Source organism: Hyalella azteca, unplaced genomic scaffold, assembly GCF_000764305.2.
Source record: "Hyalella azteca isolate HAZT.00-mixed unplaced genomic scaffold, Hazt_2.0.2 contig15760, whole genome shotgun sequence".
In the NCBI taxonomy this organism is placed as follows: Eukaryota; Metazoa; Arthropoda; class Malacostraca; order Amphipoda; family Hyalellidae; genus Hyalella; species Hyalella azteca.
In genome coordinates, this window is record NW_025945599.1 from 319,284 (window position 1) to 339,600 (window position 20,317).

A 20,317-nucleotide genomic window follows, 5' to 3' on the forward strand; every position below is an offset into this window, starting at 1 on the left:
TATGAGCGCAGTTAACGATTATTGTAACTACCTTTGGTCATGCAGACATTCTGCCCTATTCTGAGTGTCATTTTCCTACCAATCATCGATGTCTTAGTTATTAAGCAAACTAGTGAAGTGTTCCTGGTTGCTTCTCCTCCTCAGGATGAGGAACTTTCGACACGTATCGGGAGTCTTCGAGTTTTTCACGATCCAATGAGCATTTTGGCGGAGTTTTCGTTCAAAGAACAGTTTTCGCTGTAACGTTTTAAGTTATACTTGATACTTAAAGTATTTATACTCGCCCAAAAGTTGTGGTAGAGCTGAAACCTTTTTAGACTCGTCTTTTTAAGTCCAATGAGTATACCAGTAAAGTAACATAGATACCATTAAATCTTTGGAAGTTTTGTGTAGGCCTAAGTATCTGACCTGCAGCTGGCATGTTGGAAGTAGCAGTTAGGTTGTTTCTAGACGATTCCTACTTTTCTTTGTTTGCATACATGGTATGAGCAGCAGACTAGATGGCCAAAATGTTATTAGCTCGTACTGTTGCTCATAATAGGTTAGGTCGAGTCGCTCCGTCCAGAACCTACCGGGTTCTGTTAGCTAAGAAACATCGGGCCCAACTCAGCACTCTCCTTTTCCTAACGTGGGCATGGGGCATCGGTGGAGCGCCCGTAGTCTTCACCACAGTCAGCATCTCGAGCAGCTGTTTTATAACCGGATTTCCTTTTATGAAGCCATGATTTTTCTGCAGATGAGGTTGTAGGGCTATAAGTGCGCAATTATTTGTTCCCTCGCTCGGGCCTCTATCCATTTGCAGCAGATAACTAACTTACAGGTATTTCATTGCGGGCCCTGCAGCTGACATATTGCAGATGGAGTGACCTTCTTCTCCTCCAGTCGTCTGGAATTGTGCTCGACTCCAGGGATCTTCTGAACATGGTTGCAACCTGGTGTTAGAGCAGTGAATTTATCTCCAGCAGTTTGTATTCCTTCTTTAGAAACGCTTTTTAATCTTTGTAGATTTCTAGCATTATTTTTTATTTGTTACCTACCAAATCTAACTTCATCGATGTTAGGACTTGTTTATCAGTTCGACACATATGCAGTTTCTTCACTTCTATATAACGAAATCACTGGGAACTATTTCTATACTCAACCGCTTATGCTAAAGAAATACCTGCACACGTGGGTAATTTTTTCATTGCATGTAAATAAAATAATTTTGAGAGAAGTTTCGAGACGGTAAAAAGTGCATGTTAATTCAGATTGTGTCCTTTCTAGTTATTCCTAACGGCCACAAACTCATCTAATCTTTAACGTACACATTCACGTGTTGTAGTGTGGGTAGACGCCGCAACGTTCCACTGTCCAAGTGTCCATCACTAGCATCAGTCCCGATTCGGACTGCAAGCCTTGCAAGGTAATAATTTCGCTCTGAATTTAGAAGTACTTTTAACAACTATTATTGTGTACATTGGTAAAACTGTAGGATATTAATTTTGCTGAATCACTTCTTGATGGTAGGATTTTTTTTAATCCATTAACGCATGTTGAAGTCGCATTCTATCATCTAGCCTATCATGATCTAGGTAGCTATGCTTTGTGAGCAAATTTATTATTATACTTGATACTTGAGAAGTTCAGTGTAAAAGGCCTTGCCGCCTGTTATAACTAACTAACTAACTTTGTTATAAGTTTGTAACTTGCAGATATCGCATCGAAAATCCTTACATTTCTATAAACAATTGCTGTGTTCTATTTAATTTTTAGACTCCAGTCAATGCTTTATTAGTTCATTTGAGCCTGCTCAGTGCTCAATTCATTTGGCTCGGCTGGGCCGCTGGAAAGTGAAGAGCCAAATACCTAAATAGTTGAGAGTTTGAGAGTGATTTGACTCATTTGAGAATTGAGACTACCTATACACTCAAATGAGTGAAATGACAAGTAGCTAACTCAACTCAGCAGTTGACAATCAAATCCACTTTACTGACTTTAGTCTTTACTCTTTAGTGTTCAAAACTTCAAACATTTGAGACTTTAAGACTAAGTTTAAAATCCTATTCCCTTGGAGCCAGACTGGAATAATGGGCAGGAGGCACCCGTACAAGAGCAAAAATCACCTGTCAACGAGGGACAATTTCACCCATGGCCATGGACATAGTGGCAATCAAGAACATTTTTTTTTTCTAGGGTAAACATACAATTTCTGAACGCAAATTAAGCATATGCATTGCTTCAAAATTTTATGAACGCCGATGGTAAACAGTCAAAATATAACTCAGTTTACAAATAAATTTACATTTTAAAAAATCAGTTTTTACATATCTCTGTCTCCAATGTTAGTAGGTTCTGTTCTGCTGAGACGACAATGCAAGTTTGGTACTGGCAGCGCAGGCATCGACAACCACACGTGGCGCCAGTTCACATACGTCTGGCAACAACAACACTCGTTCAAAACTTCACGGGTATTATTGCAGATTAAGTACATCCTAAAAAAAGGGTGTTTTTTTCTAAATTATATGTTTTTTGGGGTGTAGATTACGAATCTGAAATCCATTTTTGGCGGTCGGCATCGGAAATTTTTAATGGAACCTGTTCCTAACTGGACCTAACCTGCGAGGTTTCGTTGATTGGCTAGGTTTTTTCGGCCGCCGGACGGACTCCAAACATAGAAAAAACCTATTGGCTAGGTTTTCCGGCCGCCGGACGGACTCCTAACATGTAAAAAACCTAGCCGATCAACGAAAACCTCGCAGGTTAGGTCCAGTTAGGAACAGGTTCCATTAAAAATTTCCGATGCCGACCGCCAAAAACTGATTTCAGATTCGTAATCTACACCCCAAAAAACATATAATTCAAAAAAAAAAACACCCTTTTTTTTTGGATGTACTTAATCTGCAATAATACCACTTCACGTTCAAAGATCAGATTTAGAAGTTGAGTTCGTTCAATGCTTTCAAAATCGATGCTCTAGTTTGTCATAGCGGAGAGCCAGAGACGTTCATTCCTTTCTAATCTGCATCTGCTCTACTCTGGATTTTGTTTTCAATTCAATTCCTAATTTAGAGCAAACTCGTTGAGGGATTTTTCTGCAATTGACATATCGATTCGACACCGTGTACGGTATTTTAAAACAAATTTACAGAAGTAAGTTTCATAGCACTTTTTCCATGCATAAGTTTATGAAATCGAAACTAAGTGATAATTACCAAATTAAAAACGAAATTATTCACTCACAATGCCCTGGTGCGAGCATGACCAGGTATTTCTGTTTCTACTTTAATTTTAATAAATGTGCTAAATGATAATTTTTTGCACTTTTTCCCGCTAAGATCTTCAAATCTGAATCGATCTTGACATAAGTAAATACGCATCTATTTATTGACAATATCCTACTGTATGCACTGGAAGACTTTTTATTGTCATGCCAGATTTTTTCATAAAACTTGGCATGTATAACTATTTCATATCCAAACCAATTATGACCTAATTAATAATGAAGATGTTTATTTACAATACGCTGTTTCAAGCATTGTAAGAATTTACTTTTAATTTTAATTTTGTGTCAGATTCATTTTCGCATGTGCAAATATATATTGTTGAACTTTATTAGGTTGACCCACGAGGATTTCTGACTTTCAGTTCAGCTTTCTTATTACGTCATGTAGATTGAGATACGTAAACAATCCAGTCATTCCCATGACGGATTGGTTTGATCGCATTTTGGTGATTGGTTAATGCCTGTGACGTCACCGAGATCAGTGACATAACAGGCGAACAACAAACTAAATATATATACCTATTGGACACATTGACAGTATGAGAACGTGTAGCAATATGCAAGGCTAAAGTGTGCAACAGTGTAATGCTAATGTGTGCTATTGTGCTCTGATAATGTACACTAACTTGCTCTGCTAATGTGAGCTAATGCGCTATGCTAACGTATGTTATGGTAATGTGCCCTACCTACTAATGTATGTTATGATAATGCGCTCTGCTGATGTATGTTATAGTAATGTGCTCTGCTAACACCTGCTACAACATCTGAGGTAAGTTAATCTAATTGACTATAGTATGCAAAGATATGCTATTCAAATGTTTAATAGGAATTTTAATTTGTCTTTTCTGAAATGATACGAATCATTTTCAATAATAATAATGATAGCAGATACGACAATGTCAGTACAGGAGCTGCATTCTTAGTATATGGTATTTGATAATTGCAACGGGATTCACTAATATAAGGGATTACCGATCCCAGCAACACCAAGCAGGGATGCATGTTGCCATAACAAAAGGTTTCTTAGACTTTATTTGAAAGCAGGAAGGGGTTTGTAATTTCTTAGAATAACCTTAATGATAGAGGTAAAAATAAAACGACCAACTTTATACATTTATTGTAATGGAGTTACATCTAAAATGGACACGTGGGAGTGTATATATGTATATTTATCATAAAATTACTGATACTAAATCACATATTCTACAAATAATATCTATAGAGGAACCTCATGTCTTAAAACACAACCCCAAATAATTATTGTTAAATTTTTGTCAAAATACGATTCTTCTCTGCTCATTTTATGCTCAAAATTGGTTTTCAAAGAAACTAAGGCGCTCGCTCTCACTTACGTCTCGGACATTGTCCAAGACGTCTCTACTTGATGTAAATATAAAAAGGCCTGATCAATTTCATACACATTCATTTAACAATATCTTTGATATCAGTTATGAAATTTCAAGACGCCAAAGATTACAGCAACCATTCTAAATGAGCTGTGCCGTTGTTTGCATATCATTAGTCTTTTGTTTCCGTAAGTTATGTATGACCATGATAGCAAATTTAACCTCAACTAAATGAGTGTCAATTTCGTAAGTAATATAGTAAGCTATTTTATGATTAACAAGCCTGTATCTAGTTTATAGTTTAGACAAAATTTATAAGGTTGTCTGTAAAAATTGTCTTGTCATCTGAAAATAATTGCTAAAATTTGAGATAACCAAAATTTGATCAAACTCATTTACCTTAATATAGTGACTGAATCCCAATCTAACATGTAACAGCTGGAATTCCTTGGAACGGGGGTATTGTTTACTTCTTGATCTCGTTGTGGCAACAGCAATCGGAAGCCATTGCGGTGACCATTGTGAACCTGTGATACAAAACATTAATCAAATCAAAAGTAGAACATTCAAAGTCTAACATAACAATTTGAAAATACTTAATACATGCCATATCGGGCCCAGTGTAGTAAAATAACAAAAAGTGAACGTGAATTATGAAGTTATGAACGCATCTAAAAATGAGTCGGGCAAAAAATTTGTTTGCCACCATGGCCATGGATAATTAAACCCGTAGCCAATGGCCATGGATAATTTCACCCGTGGCCATGGATAAATTTAACCGCGCCCGTAGAGCTACAATTTCAACAGTAATGGCCATTGGCTAAAAGCCCTTAAACAGCACATCAGCAGAAAAAATTCATTACATGTAACTCACTGATGATGATGTAAGGCTGTACTGAATTCGTCGTACCTTCTTTCACTGTTTCACAGATGAAGTCGCTCACACTACACCATAGTGGAAGTCTATGAAGAGAGGTACAGTGTACTTATGTCGGTCCACCGCCGTGCGGCGGTCCGCGGTCTTAACCCTTCGCATTCGCAAGGCCCCATGCCCTTGGCCCTTGGGCCCCTGTTGCAAGTTGCAATCAATGCAATGGTCTAAACTCAATGGTTCGACTCTCATGGTCTCATCACAACTCCCTTTAGAAATACGTAAAGTTTTGAAATTGATATAAATATATCAATAAATATTTGAACTGGGAAGTTCCTTAGTTACTTACGTTGGTTCCAGAATGATATCAATGACGTAAAAAATGACAATGACAATTATGACATCGGTTAAGAAGCTTCAGCCATGAATGATCTCAGCTGTGCTCAGTCCCTTTACCTCGTAATTAATTATGTTAGAACTTCGATGTTCAAATGTTGATACTACTGGCAAGTGTCAATATCACAATCAAAATTATTTCACCATCAGAAATATGTTATAATATCACAATCGAAAATATTATTCACAAATAACGTCGATCGCAATACTAAACTGTTTTCATATTCACTGGGATCACTGCCTTAACTGCGGTGACGTCACACAACAACAAAAGAACACGTCACACAACAAGACGTCAAACAATGCAATATTTTGCATTTTCGCTGCACCACAAATAAATAAATGTGAATAATTAGCAATGGAAAATGTGTTGCTGCAACATTTTGAGAGACGGTGTCTAAGCAGAATAATATATTATTATTATCATAGTAAATATACTAAGTAATAAAGTAGTTCCTTGAATGGCCACTGCTGGCGCTAGGATCTGGATGTATGCAGGCATCAGTAAGTGAACCTTCTATGAATAATTTTAATTCAACATGGAATTATGGAGATGCAACTTCTAATCTTCTATGATTAATTTGAATCATAAACATTTACCTAATGCAAGAAATTAGCAATCAATAATTCAAGGTTATTTTGTAAGTTTTGTACCAATGGAAGACTATGTCTACATTAAATACATATTGGCAACTTGAGCTAAAAAAAATGCACTGTAATGGGAATCAGCTGTGAGAGAAGATGCCAGAAAGCGCGATGGATTCAATTTAGTCGTTTTTAATTTGAAATTGGTATCAGTTCTTAGGAATAGGAGCATAAATTTCAGTGTAAAACCTATTAAAATTTTACGTTTCTGTGTGGATTTTGATGCTGTTAGCATTGAAATACTTGACAGTATCTCTGATGCAAGAAATTCTGGCTAAATACATTTTAATTTAGAAATTAAGGTCAATCGAAAATTCGAAATTTCTGCTGTCAGGGCTATGTTGGTTCTTGCGAACCGATTGTTGCATCCAGTCGCTTATATTGAAAATAAAATGATTTAAGCAAGTATTTCTTGTATCAGAGATAATTCAAAGTTTGCTAATGTTAACAGCATTATAATACATGCAGAAACGTACATTTTTTATAGATATTAAAAATTTAGGCTCTATGACTTGTATACTATGTCTATTACAGTCTATAGGATTTTGAATTGATGCATGCTTTCAAATTCAAATTAGGTCCACCCACGCCCCACGGCCAGTGTAGCTGTCAGCTCACCTTCTTCAGAAGTGTAAAAGCTTTTGCCGGTGAAGGTGTGTTTTACGATCGGTCCATAAAGAAGTGTTGATCGGTTCAAAATGACATAAGAACAGGTTCTTTTGAATAACCTATGGATTGGCACCATGCTACACTCAACCGTTTTGGTGGCGCCTCTCATAATGTGGATTACGGACACGCGAGCAGCTACATCAAACCCTTCAGTAGCAAATTTTTTTTTTGAGCGTTTGATGACGGTTTGTTCTAGCTCACACGAAAAATACTTTATATGTTCGAATAATCTATGATGCATTTTAGTAGAGTTACGAACAGTGTAGAAATCCAGAGGGGTAATATATTAACTGGTAAACATAGCAAATTGGAAAGCAGGACCCAAAAATCTGGAATGTCCAGCACACTTCCACTTTCAGTCCATCATCATCACTGATGAGTCTCTGTAAGATGCCACAGCTGTTTCTTTGAAAAAAAAAATGGTGCTTGCATCATCACAGTAACAAGAATCCAATCAATGCTTGAACGCGTCCAACATAAGTCAGAAGAATCCAATCAATGCTTGAACGCGTCCAACGTCACAGTCAAATGAATCCAATCATTGCTAGAACGTGTGCAACGCCAGTCATAAGAATCCAATTACCATCAGAATGCGTGCAACGTCACTGCCACTGGAATCCAAACAGCATTAGAAAGCTAGAAATGGACCGCCCCAAATGCACACAATGTTAACGCACTGATGCTAACTTAATGCGTAATGCTACAATTCTTATTTCAAGAGCGTAATACAATAGTGTAGTTATGTCACTATTGATGGAAATCGCAAAGAATAACATCTTCACTATGTACATTCACTCACAAATAAATGAAAAACTGCCTATGATTCAATCCACAAATACAAAACTGACCACCGATGCAAGCAGCTGAGACATACAATCTCCTTTTGTTGCAATAGCCAAAAAAAACGTAGACAAAGAAGGTAGCAGGGATACCAACTGCACCGGCAACCAATGTGAAACCAACATCAATATAGCCATGTGAAAAAATGAAAGATACTAATTCTTCTATATTAAAAATTTATCAGTAACTGACATTAAACAGAAATAAGAATGGTTTAATAATCTTTGTAAATATTATACATGCATGCAGAATCAATCGTGTGCAACAGTGGTGGGAATGTAATGATGGTTAGTGTAGTGGTTAGTTCTCATTAAGCAATCGGTGGGTAAGGTAACTACAGAACATTACTGCAGATAAAGCTCCCGAACTTCGAGACGATAATTGAGTGGAAACTTTACGTGATAATGAGGAAATCACAAGGTTCACAGAATCTAAAGGTTTGAATGCTAAATTTTTGACTTTTGAGTACTCCATTGACTATGGAGTCTATTCTAGTCAGTCAACTGTGAAGTTTTATGTTGTTTGTTGTGCATTGCCTTTTCTTCGAGAAGTTTCTCCAACTGCCGACGAGTTTCTCCTCAATTTGAAAGCTGAGGTAATGAATTGGTGCCATAAATGTTTTTTTATATTTAATTTGAAACTATTATGTTGGGAGTAAATAGTATTTCCTTCTGTAGATCCATCCCTCTTGCTCATCTGTGAGTGATGCACGCAATTAACAATCTTGCATGGGACCTACTCTGTGTTGCCTGACTTGACGTTCATACGATCATAGCTACCGCAACCGAAGCCGATTTCTGACGGCCTGCAAACCTGTTTCTAGTTGCCTGGAACGTTTTTTTAAGGTGGAACGCTTTATTTTATGTGAACCACAAATTTTAGAATTCCAGCCTGATTGCTAACGAATGGAGAAAAAAATTGTGCCAAAGTGGCGTCAAGATGGCTACAATATGCCATGCTTATGGGATGGCCCACACACTTCTGTCAGACCAGTTGTGCTGACAATTTTAGGATGAATTTTTTGGAAAGAATTTTCATAGCAGGTATAATAAGCATAATTAAGTAATTTCAATCATGATAAAGCTAAGAAAAAAGCTATATACAGACAATATTTTTTGTGAGCACTGTCAAAATTCATTTCAATTTTAACTAGCGCAATAAAAGCAAATTTGTAGCACGTTTCATGCACATGAGTTTTTATAATCAAAACCGAGCTTAACCTTTCCAACAACGAAGCTATTTATTCAAAATACACTATTGCAAGCATGAAGGGAATTATATATATGCATATATAAGACCCCTCAGACACGACCGTGCTTACAATCTACAAGTTTCAGTGAGCCTAAAATATCTCCCAAACTAATGAATGCAGCTCGATGAAACTTTGCACGCATCTTCACTAACATTGATGTTAAGGTCGTGATTATTTTTTAATTGCGCCTTTAATTAAAGGTACATGGAAAGCCTGTGCATGAGGATAGGAGATATGTTAGGCTCACTGCGAATTTAGATCCGTATAAGGCGGAGGCGCTACAAAGGTGAAATTGAAAAAAATGATCATGACCTATACATCTCCGTTTTTTTAACATTTGCTAAGTTCATTAGTTTGGGAGATATTTTAGGCTTAATGAGGAAAATTAATTAATGCGGGAAAGAAGTGAAAAAAATTATCATTTATCACGTTCATTCGCTCAAGGGCATTGCGAATGAATAGTTTCTTTTGTAATTTGGTAAACATCGCTTTTAATTTTATAAAATAATGGGTGGAAAACGTGCCATGAAAATTTGTCATGTAAGTTTATCTTGAAAATTTGTTCACAAAGTGTTGGATCGATATATCATTTGCAACAAACCCCTCAACACAGCTTTTGCTCTGAATCAGGAATTAATCAAAAGCGGAATCCGGAAGGGAAATCGGGATAGGCAAGCACTTGAACGTCTCCTCCTATGACAAAAGCGCCAGTTATTTCTTTTCTGAACGAGAGAACGTAAGCTAAATATGAACTTAAAAGTCCGAACGGCCAATCATAGCTCAATGCATGTTGTTGATATATGTGTTGCCAGCTGCAGCCAGCCAGCAGTGCATTTTGAACTGGCGCCGCGTATGGTTGTCGATGCATGTGCTTCGGTGCTTCCAGTCATGCACTGTCGTCTGTCTTGATTCTACTAGTGTATGAGTCAGAGGTGTCTGGTGCATAAAAACTACGATTTTTTGTTAACTGATTTTAATGAATTGTATTATGATTGTTTAACATTCGCGTTCATAAATTTAGTCTGCAATGCATAGGCTTAATTTGCGTTCAGAAATGGGATGTTTACCCTAAAAAAACGTGTTCTCAATTGCCACTATATACAAGGTCGTTACTGACACGGAGTGACACCAGTAGAGACTCGTCACTCACAGTCACCGATGAGCAAGGGAGATCTTGGGAAGGCTGCATAAGCATTGCGCCCGGCATGAACGTTTCCGAGGTCGCAAGTAGAGACATGTCACTCTCCGGTGAGCAAAGGAGATCTTGGGGAGGCTTCACAACGTTGCAGCCGGTAAAGGATGTACTCTTGATTCTGAAAAAAGTTCCATTAGATCTTGCCGATATACTTGAATGCAAAAGTCACCTATATACAGGGTGGCGCGCGGTAATTTGCTGATTTGGGAATGAAATAAAAAAATTAAGATCACTAGAAAAATTTATTTGATATTTGAATTATACTGAACGGTAATGTAATTTATAAATTTCATGGTTTAAAAGAGTGTATCTGGCAAATGTCAACCTTAGCATTCCACACACTACTGTATACGTTTTCTGAAGTTTTCATGAACTCTAATAAGCATGCCTACTGGTATTCAGCCAATTTCAGCTTCAATGTTGTTCCTTAGGCCTTCCAAGGTGTTGGGGCAATTGATATACACCTTAGACTTCAGGTATCTCCAAAGAAAAAAATCGGATGGGGCTAAATCTGGTGAGCGTGCTGGCCAGGTCACATCACCCCTCAAAGAGATAAGCCGTCCAGGAAACATTCGCCTCAAACAATTCATGTTAACCCTCGTTGTGTGTGCAGTGGCACCATCCTGTTGGAACCATGTATCCTCTAATTCCATTGCCTCATTGAGCTGGCTGAAAATAATCCTGCATCATAAGCAAATGCTAAGAGCAAATGATTGCTTCCAAGCAGAGCATTTTGGAGATTGCAGTACTGCTGCTCTAACTCTCTCGATGTTTCGTGGTGTTGTAATCCTTCTCTCGGGTCCCTTTTGCAGACATAACACATTCCCTGCTGTTCTGAATGCATTCACCCAATTTACATTTGATTGCCGTCCAGGAACACGTCCACGTGAAGGAACAGCGAATCGTGAATGAAAAGCACGCTGCACTGCAATGATCGTGTGGGCATTTGAAAAATACGCTTCTACACAAAATGACCTCTCCTAACATGTCCACTGCATGATGTCAACTGAGAGCAAGACGAATACAAATTTCCCGCCATCCACTGTAAGCAACGTCCACTCTCCTCTGTCTTCAACCATCAGTGCCGCCACAGCATGCAGTGCAAATAAGCAAATTCCCGCGCTCCACCCTGTATGAGTTGATTCAGAGTACACATTCAACACGAAATTATTTTCTTCTATGGTCATAATTAATTTACACTTTAATTGTTTACATTATTTCTGAAAATCATACCTGAAGCTGATTTGGAAGACACGCTAGCGTCCGACTCCCAACCAGCTCAAACGAATGCGGACCCAATTGCATGCAAGCTATGCCTTTGTATCATATTAGTTGAACAGTTTAACATTTATGCGCCATACGGCGCGTCCTTATGAAGTCAACTCCTAGTCCAAGTCTATGCAGTCGCTGACTCCTATTCCTATCAACATGTTGAAACTAGTCCTATAAGTTGCGTTTTCTTTCATTTTAAGTGATCATCTTAAGCAAATATGGTAAATAAAGCTAAACACAAATGCTTGAATTAAATAATGACTGCTGTTAGCGAGTACCGTAAAATGGGGTTACTTTGACCGGCGGGGTAACTTTGACCACTTTTCGTTTTTTTAACAAAAACCCCCATAACTCAAAAACGATTTGACATAGAAAAATTTTGTCAAAGGCCTAATACTGAGGCTATGCAATACAATAGAAAGATTTAAAAAGTTTGCATATCTAATAGGTTAAAAAATTAATAATGTGACCCACGAAAAAGAGCTATTATTTAAAGCCTGTCGGAGTACCAAGGAAAGTGTCATAGTTTGCAAATGGGGGGTGCCACCCCCCAATGGGGGAACTTTGACCACCTAATGGCAGCCTTGATGGGGTAACATTGACCAGCTTGGAAATTAAGTTAAAATTACCATAGGTACATATATAACATATTTTATGTTTGATACACCTATTAATGTTTTTTTCTTTATGGTTCACACTCTACAGAGTCTTATATATGGTAATTTTAACTTAATTTCCAAGCCAGTCAATGTTACCCCATCACAGCTGCCATTAAGTGGTCATATTTTGCCCATTGGGAGGCGGTGCCCCCAATTTGCAAACTATGACACTTCCCACAAATTTGTCATTTGCATATGTAACTAGAAGAGTTCTACTACAATGCACCAAAACCTGGGGTTATTTTACCAAAAAATAAAATTGTTTTTACCACCTGGTCAAAGAAACCCCAAAAGCTGGGGTAACAAAAACCATCATTTTTTTTTTTTTTTGAAATTACATCAAAACTATGAGAGGCAGGAGCCAGCAATTTATGATGAGTAAAGCTAGAGTATAGGCCTGTATTTTGCATGTTTCAATTTAAGTTTAACTTATCTAGTAAAAAAATGGCATTTTGAAATAGAAAAGTGGGCAAAGTTACCCCATTTTACTGTAGTGTTCAATATTCAATAGTGTTCTAATTCCAAGATGTGTTGTATTCCAATACAGCTCACACAGCGATCAGAATTTGAACACAAGAGTGTTGGAATTACGAATTAGTAGAGCTTGAAGTGCGGCCGGAATTAGTCTTAGTGTTGTGGAAAGTTGTTGCTGGAATTCTTAGTTGTGGAAAGGTGTTGCTGCATTTTTTGAGCTCGGATGAGAAATTTATTTATTTCACACAGAGAAAAATAAACCTCAGCCATTATTATCAGAATTAGAATGGATTTGGAAATTGACATTTTTTGCAGATATGACAAGTAATATGAATAAATAGAATCTGAAATTGCAAGGCAAAACAAATTTGATCACGACTACCTGTTCATGTCAAGGCATTCAGAGCAAAGTTTGTGCTACGTGAAGGCCAGGTGACAGTTAAGATTTTGCTCATTTTCCTTGTTGTAAAAAATTTCATGCAGAAATTAAAGTTGAATTTCATTTTTCATTTGTAAATGAAATAATTTCAGGTTTGAAAAAAGTTTCAGAAACAATTTACTGACCTTGAATTGATGCCAAAGCAAATGAAATCAGGCTCTTTTATAATCCATTTGACTGCAATGCTGAAAATCTTTCAACTCAATTTAAAATAGAAATTATTGATCTCCAGGCAAATGACTGACTGAAGGATAAGCATAATGCCTGAAGCCAGATCAGTTTCCAAATTTGATAAAATTTGCTTGTAGTTTTGTGGTCACACTAATTTGGTTAGATAAAACTGAAGAGGCATTTATTTAGTTTACCCTAATTTTTTCCAAAAATATAAGTTTTAATTTTTCCATGTTTATAGGTACTTTATTATTTGAGTAAATAAAATTGCTGGCACTGATCTTTTTGTTCTTTTGATTTTTTATTCTTTCAGCCTGCATAAATACCCGGGAAATATATAAAGTGTGGCCCACACATTGAAAAGTTTGAAGATCCCTGGTATAGTGGATACAATTCGAAATATTAGCTTAAAATTACTCTGAAAGTAATTTCAGCATCTGAACAAATCCTGTAGTTTGGAGGTTGATAGCTGGAGACTCGCTCATTATCAAGAGAGTCTCCAGCTATCAACCTCCAAATTACAGGCTTCATCCAGATGCTGAAATTATTTTCAGAGTAATATTAAGCCAATATATTAAATTGTATTCACTATACCATTGATATGTACTACTGTCATTTCCAAAATTCAATTTCAAGTGTTGTAAAACCTTCACCAGCTTGATAATGAAAATTGTATTTTTTTTTTTTGAATGATGCAATGATACCTGCTGTATAATAAAGCAGGTCAACAAACTCTGTAGCCATTTCTTTCAAGAATTCACGGAACTGGCAATGGTAGAGTGCAGTCAGCTTGGGCTGAGTGCCACCAGTCAGCAGGCCCCAGCTTTGAATAATTTTGCAATGCCATTCATACAATAATTATTTATTCATTTCACAATTTCATCCAGTGGGCCAGATGAAATTATGTAGCCGGCTGGATGCGGCCCATGGGCCATAGTTTGGAGACCCCTGCACTATACCATTGATATGTACTACTGTCATTTCCAAAATTGAATTTAAATTGTTGTAAAACTTTCACCAGCTTGATAATGAAAATTGTATTTTTTGAAACATTGCAATCCATTAAAATGTCACTCGGAAACCTGGTTTAACCTGGTTTTTGATCTCCCGGTGCCAGCAAGAAATTTTGTTTGACTCAGTGAAAAAACACACAAGAAGATTATTAATAAAAAGCATGCTCTGGTCTTCAATCAAACTTGCCTAAAAGAATATGTTTACATAGAATGATAGGTTCAGTAGCCAGCATTAAATGCATGAATCCTAGAAAGATTTGAAAAATGAAAGACAATAATTTATTGTCTATCTATGAATCTGTAATACCAATTTATTGCTATTATTTCTTTTACAGATTTTATTTTAACATTAACTAATTTTTTATCTAATTATGGCTGAAGAATCAAAAAACAAGGATAGCATTGATACCCAATGTGCTGAGCAGACTGAAGCTCCAGCCACTGATGCAAAGCAGGTATGTTCTTGTATGTTTTATAATTTTTCATAACCAAGCATTATCCTTGTTAGATATTGCTGATACAACCCTACCTACAATATTCTTGTGTAAGGAAAATTTCTGATTTTTATTGCTGTATGCAAGAAGATCCAAATTTTAGAAGTATTTACATAATTCTTCAGTTGAAATTTTTGTATTCATTATTTGTGAGATCAATTTAATTCTAGTTCATTTATTCAGTTTTTTGAATTGACAATAATTTAACATTATATTGATGTCATTTTAATTCTGTTGACTTCACTTGACAAAATTTAATATTTTTCTCAATTTAGGTGGAGGATTCATTGTATAGGTAACATTCATGCATTTAGATGTTGAAATTCACATACTCTGTTTAATTCATTTGTATAACTTACAACTTTTTACTTACGAATGTATGAATACTTTTTACAACTCTAAACATAGTCCCTGTGCTTCTATATCTACTCAACCGGGTACAGAGATCTGAGTAAAAGGACGGTCTCACCATAGTGTTATTGAAGCTTCACTAAAACTATACTGTCCATGCTGTTGTAGTATATTACAGATACTTCCATATAGCCTCGTTGCAGTGTTTGCTCCTCACATTAATGCATATGAATAGCAGGGAGTGCTCATGCTTGTACAGTTACAGAGTACCTGTGTGTAACGCTAACACTAATGCTGTTTAAAATGTAACCGTTCACATGATGCGCACATAGGATGCAGGACATTAATAACAAGATACTTGATTTCGTGTACGACTTGAAGTGCAATTCAATTGAAGCCTCAAGTGAATCGGTAAACAGAATTGGCATGTCCAGCAGTTGACGACAATGGCGCCCTCCTTGAAACGCTACACTGTCGCACCTGTTTTCTTGGCATGCTTGCTGCCTGCAAGGTTCACTAGAAGCAGGACAGCGACCACTTAGTGCGCACTTGTGCATCAACTAAGCGCACACTAAGTGGTCGCCGTCCTTCTTCTTCCACTGCTGCAGTAAAAGCTTCCAATTCATCAACTACGGGGGCTGAAGGAAACCGCCTGGCCCAGCAGAAGTTGCAAAGTGGCCACGAGAAGTCGACTTCACTCACTTCCCAGCAAAAATTTTCAGAAGCTGCAGAGTCTGATTTGGATTACCAGGAGCTGGGGCAACTCTAAATTTTGTTAGGGTTTAACTGAGAATGTGATAATGGCAAAGTTTTTGGATTGTACCTACATGATTTTTATACTTCATAGCTACAATGCCCAAACTCTAACAAAAAATACTTATCAAGATTACGTCTTGCCCTACCTGAACAGAATTCTCGGTTGGCCAAATATTCGTGGAGTAAAACATTGAGACAGGAGCTAGAGAAGTGAATTTACTACATGTGAACGGCATACTTCAAATAAGGACTCTTTGTCACCATCAACTGATGAACATTCCAAGCCTTTTTTATATGTAATAATCATGTTTTATAAAGCATCCACAGACAGCAATAACTATCATTTTGTATGAAATGCTCAATGTAAAGAGGCAGTGAATGCAAGAATTGCTTGGAGTTCATCTTGTGGCACTTATTATTGTCCTAAATGAAAACCGTTAATTAAGCAGCAATCCATTCAAATCTTCAATTAATGAATAGGCTACAAATAGTTCGAAAAATAATATTTCTTCTCTCACCTGCTCACCTTTTCTATAAAAATAATATTTATATAATTATACATTTTGAGCAATACCACTAGTCATAATTTATTAATTAATGGTCAATTATTATTTATTTGTATTCTGATTAATAATTTTTATTTGTTGACACCTCTTTTAATCCATTAAATTTAAATATTATTCATGATCATGAGTAATAAGAATTAAATTTTTTTTTCTGTTATTAATATTTATCTCTATTTTAAAATAAAGTCATTTAATTTTTCAGTTGGATGCATCACCTGTCAAAGACAAAACTCAGAACAATGACACAAAAGAAGAGCCCACTGTGGATGAGCCCACCTCAGAAGATAACCCAGCCCCTGAAGAGAAAGTTGAAGCTCCTGCAGATTCAGTCAACAGTGAGGATGCATCAAAAAATGGAGAGATCAATTCTCAGCTCAGAGATAAAATAGTCACACAAATTGAGTACTACTTTGGTAACTACAATTTACCGCGGGACAAATTTCTGTCAGCTGAGGTAAGCTACTTTAGTTTTTACATTGCTTTCTTTTCATCATGTCTTTACTGCTAAATTTTAAATTATATCTATTACTCAAGTTATAGTATTACTCAAATGCCTATTTGATTACATTGCTTGCTTATATGATGATTCAAATACTTGTTTGAGGCAGTGCAAGTTGATTTTTCCTTCATCTGGGACTGTGAGTCGTGCCGTAATTGTGGTTATAATTAGAATTTTTTAAAGTCCTTAGTCTCAGCTTGGGCTTCACTTCAAAAGTTCCTATGATGGGCATACAAACTTAGCTCTTATCTTTCTCTCTTCAGTGTCCCTGTGTCGCATCTTGAGTTTATTGTCATTACATATCAAAGAGAAGACGTATGTAATATAAGTATAAAATTAATTAAGTCTGTGATGATGTGCCATTGTTGGTTTTTTCACTGTGGAATTTTATTTCATTCTTAATGTACTTGTAGTAGTATATTTGAATTTAAGGCAACAAATTCATATTTTTTAGCTATTCAAAAAAGTTAGTTAATTTTTCTTCTGTAGCACTGAACTACGATCACGATTATCACTTTCCCCTACAGATCAAGAAGGACAATGGCTGGGTCCCCCTCAGCACAATGACTAATTTTGCAAGACTGGCTAAGCTCACCAAAGATTGCAACATTATTGCCACTGCCATTAAGAGCTGTGAAAATACTTTTATGGAGGTCAGTTTGTCACTGCATATCCTGTTCAGTCTCTTGATTGTTTCATGTTGATATATTTTGAAAAATATTTATGAAACTGTTGAACTATGTTTCCAAAGCAAACAAAGCAACAAGTGCGCAAATTCCTTGTTATGTTTTATTTGCGTGTGCTGGAAATGTGGCGGCCTAGAAACCTTGACTAGTTGTTGGCCATGTGGTTTGTGCTGAAAGTTTTGTCATGTTAATAGTATTCATTTTTTAATTGTGTTAATGGCATTCATTTGTGCTGATCAATCGACAGGTTGACCCAACTTTGACCAAGATTCGTCGCAGTGTTGATGAGCCTCTCCCTGAACTGGATGAAGACCTGAAGGAAGAGTCTATCAAGCGAACAATTTATTGCAAAGGCTTTCCTAAGGATGGATCCGTAACTCTTGATGAGCTCCTGGAATACTTCAAACAGTTTGGCAGTTATGACTCTGTGAAGGTGAGTGAAAAGTTTCTGAGCTAATTTTTAAATATTAACTTTCATCTTGATTTTACATTTGCATGTCATTCATGTAATTTTTCCAATTCGATTTCTCATATATAATATATATGTATACGCCATGGACATTTATGTGTTGTATTATATTAATCTTATTTTCCGTTTTGCTCATTGCAATATAAGAACTATTTAATTTTTGCTCTGCAGATGAGGACATACATCGATAAGACCACCAATGCCAACGGCTTCAAGGGGTCAGTTTTGGTGGTGTTCAAAACTGCTGAACTTGCTAAGGCATTTTTAGAACGCCCGCCCACCCAGTACAAAAAACTGTACCTCGTCAAGAAATGGTTTGCTGACTACCTCGAGGAAAAGAAGAAAGAGAGGGACGAGCGTCTTGCCAAGAAGGCTGCGCGTCTCGCCAAGACTGGTGAAGCAAATGGAGAGGTGGGAAAACTATCATTTTATAGGGAATACCGGTATTGTGAGGAGTCTATTTTTAGTGCTTTATTATTTCCATATGTCTTGTCATTTTCCCACTCATTTAAAACACTGTTTCAATAACGAACAAATTGTTTTGCATGTGAAACAAGAAGTAAACATTTTTTTGGCACGCTTATATTGCTTTCATGATCTCAGGCCAAAGAAGCCAAGCCACTGGAAGAGGTTGCTCGAGGTTCGTTCTTGCTGGTGTCAGGCTTCAAGGAAAACACGTCGCGGGAGGACATCAAAAACGCCATTTTTGATCTGACGCACGACTGCGCTTTTGTGGACTTCAGGCGCGGTGAAGACAAAGCTTATGTCCGCTTCACTCAGGCGGGCACTAACCAACAAATGCTAACGGCACTGCAGGGCAATCTCAAGGTAAAGAGATAGCCTTATTATCCGAACTTGATGGTCTTATTCATTTTTTGATGTGACTGTTGTAATTTTGTAATTGCTGTTATCTTAGATTTTTATTTGCGTCTTCGTGATGGGTTGATCCCAAGGTCTTCCTCTTTGTTGTTGAAATTGATTCTAGTTTCAATTAGAATCGATTTCGAAATTAATTCTATTTTACCCGCAAATAATTATTTAGAATACAAATATAAGTCTCTATTGCCCCTAACTTCAGGTACATACATACTAATTCAGCCAATCCAAACTTTCAATTACTATGATTTTAAATTTTATTTGAAGATTTTCTGTAATGAAGAATTTTTTGGCATGCTGAAGGTGTTGCGTACAAGCTCTTGAAATATTTCACTATAAATATAGTAACTCGAAACTTGTGCGCCTTAACGCTTATTGTGGTGCAGGTGAACGGTGCTGATGTGACGCTGAGCCTCGTGGAGGGCGAGGAAGAGGACGCGCAGATCAAGAAGGCCAACGAAGCGAGGCACCGCGCAGTGGCCTCAGGTCAGCAGCAAGGCAAGAAGAGGCGGGGAGGCTTTGGTGGACGAGGAGGCCGCAGCAAACGTCAGCGTAGATAATTGTTAATCTTAGCTGTCTTTCAATGATCGGGTAAAGATACCCATTTTTTTCCGGCTGTCATGTAGTGTTAATCTTGGCTGTCTTTCAATGATCGGGTAAAGATACCCAATTTTTTCCGGCTGTCATGTAGTGTTAATCTTGGCTGTCTCTAAATGATCGGGTAAATTTACCTAATTTTTTCCGACTCCTGACATGCAGTGCAACAATTTTATTAGATTGTCGGGATAGGGCATTAGAAATCCAATGTTATGAAGATAGCAATCTCGGCAGTGTTTTTCTTGCTTTTAATTTAGTGATGACCAATGAAATACAAGTTCAATTCAAGCACACGCCGAACAAGTGCTTCTTTTTCCATTACTGACAAGATCAAAGCGGTGTGTTTATTTTGTTCACAATTTATCTACCACCTCCTTGATTGCGGCATGAATGCAATTCGTGATAATTACTTGATTTTCATTTCCTAAATGTACTTCTGAAGCACATGAATTTTCATTAGCTAGCGTTTAATGACGAGGTGCTTTTGATACGGGGAAACCTGATGAAATAGTTTCC

The 20,317-nt window shown here is 37.0% G+C and overlaps 1 protein-coding gene across 2 annotated transcripts; it reads left to right on the forward strand.

Annotated features, from left to right (window-relative positions):
- The first annotated feature begins 1,309 nt into the window (after nt 1-1,309).
- On the forward strand, nt 1,310-20,210 carry LOC108677711 (la protein homolog). Of its 2 annotated transcripts, XM_018165979.2 has the most exons (9): nt 1,310-1,394; nt 14,841-14,962; nt 16,877-17,128; nt 17,701-17,826; nt 18,107-18,292; nt 18,500-18,739; nt 18,932-19,156; nt 19,591-19,801; nt 19,867-20,210. In XM_018165979.2, exons 2-8 carry the CDS (start codon nt 14,879-14,881, stop codon nt 19,762-19,764), a joined length of 1,287 nt encoding a protein of 428 aa, XP_018021468.1. In that variant the 5' UTR covers nt 1,310-1,394; nt 14,841-14,878; the 3' UTR covers nt 19,765-19,801; nt 19,867-20,210. The 2 variants fall into 2 exon arrangements, with proteins under 2 accessions (XP_018021468.1, XP_018021467.1); XM_018165978.2 differs by having other exon boundaries at nt 19,591-20,210.
- The last annotated feature ends 107 nt before the right edge of the window (nt 20,211-20,317 follow it).

Coding starts and splice junctions, on each gene's coding strand:
- LOC108677711 (XM_018165978.2), top strand. CDS start 14,879: ATGGCTGAAGAATCAAAAAACAAGGATAGCATTGATACCCAATGTGCT. Junction 17,129..17,700: donor ACAAATTTCTGTCAGCTGAG/GTAAGCTACTTT, acceptor TTTCCCCTACAG/ATCAAGAAGGACAATGGCTG. Junction 17,827..18,106: donor GTGAAAATACTTTTATGGAG/GTCAGTTTGTCA, acceptor ATCAATCGACAG/GTTGACCCAACTTTGACCAA.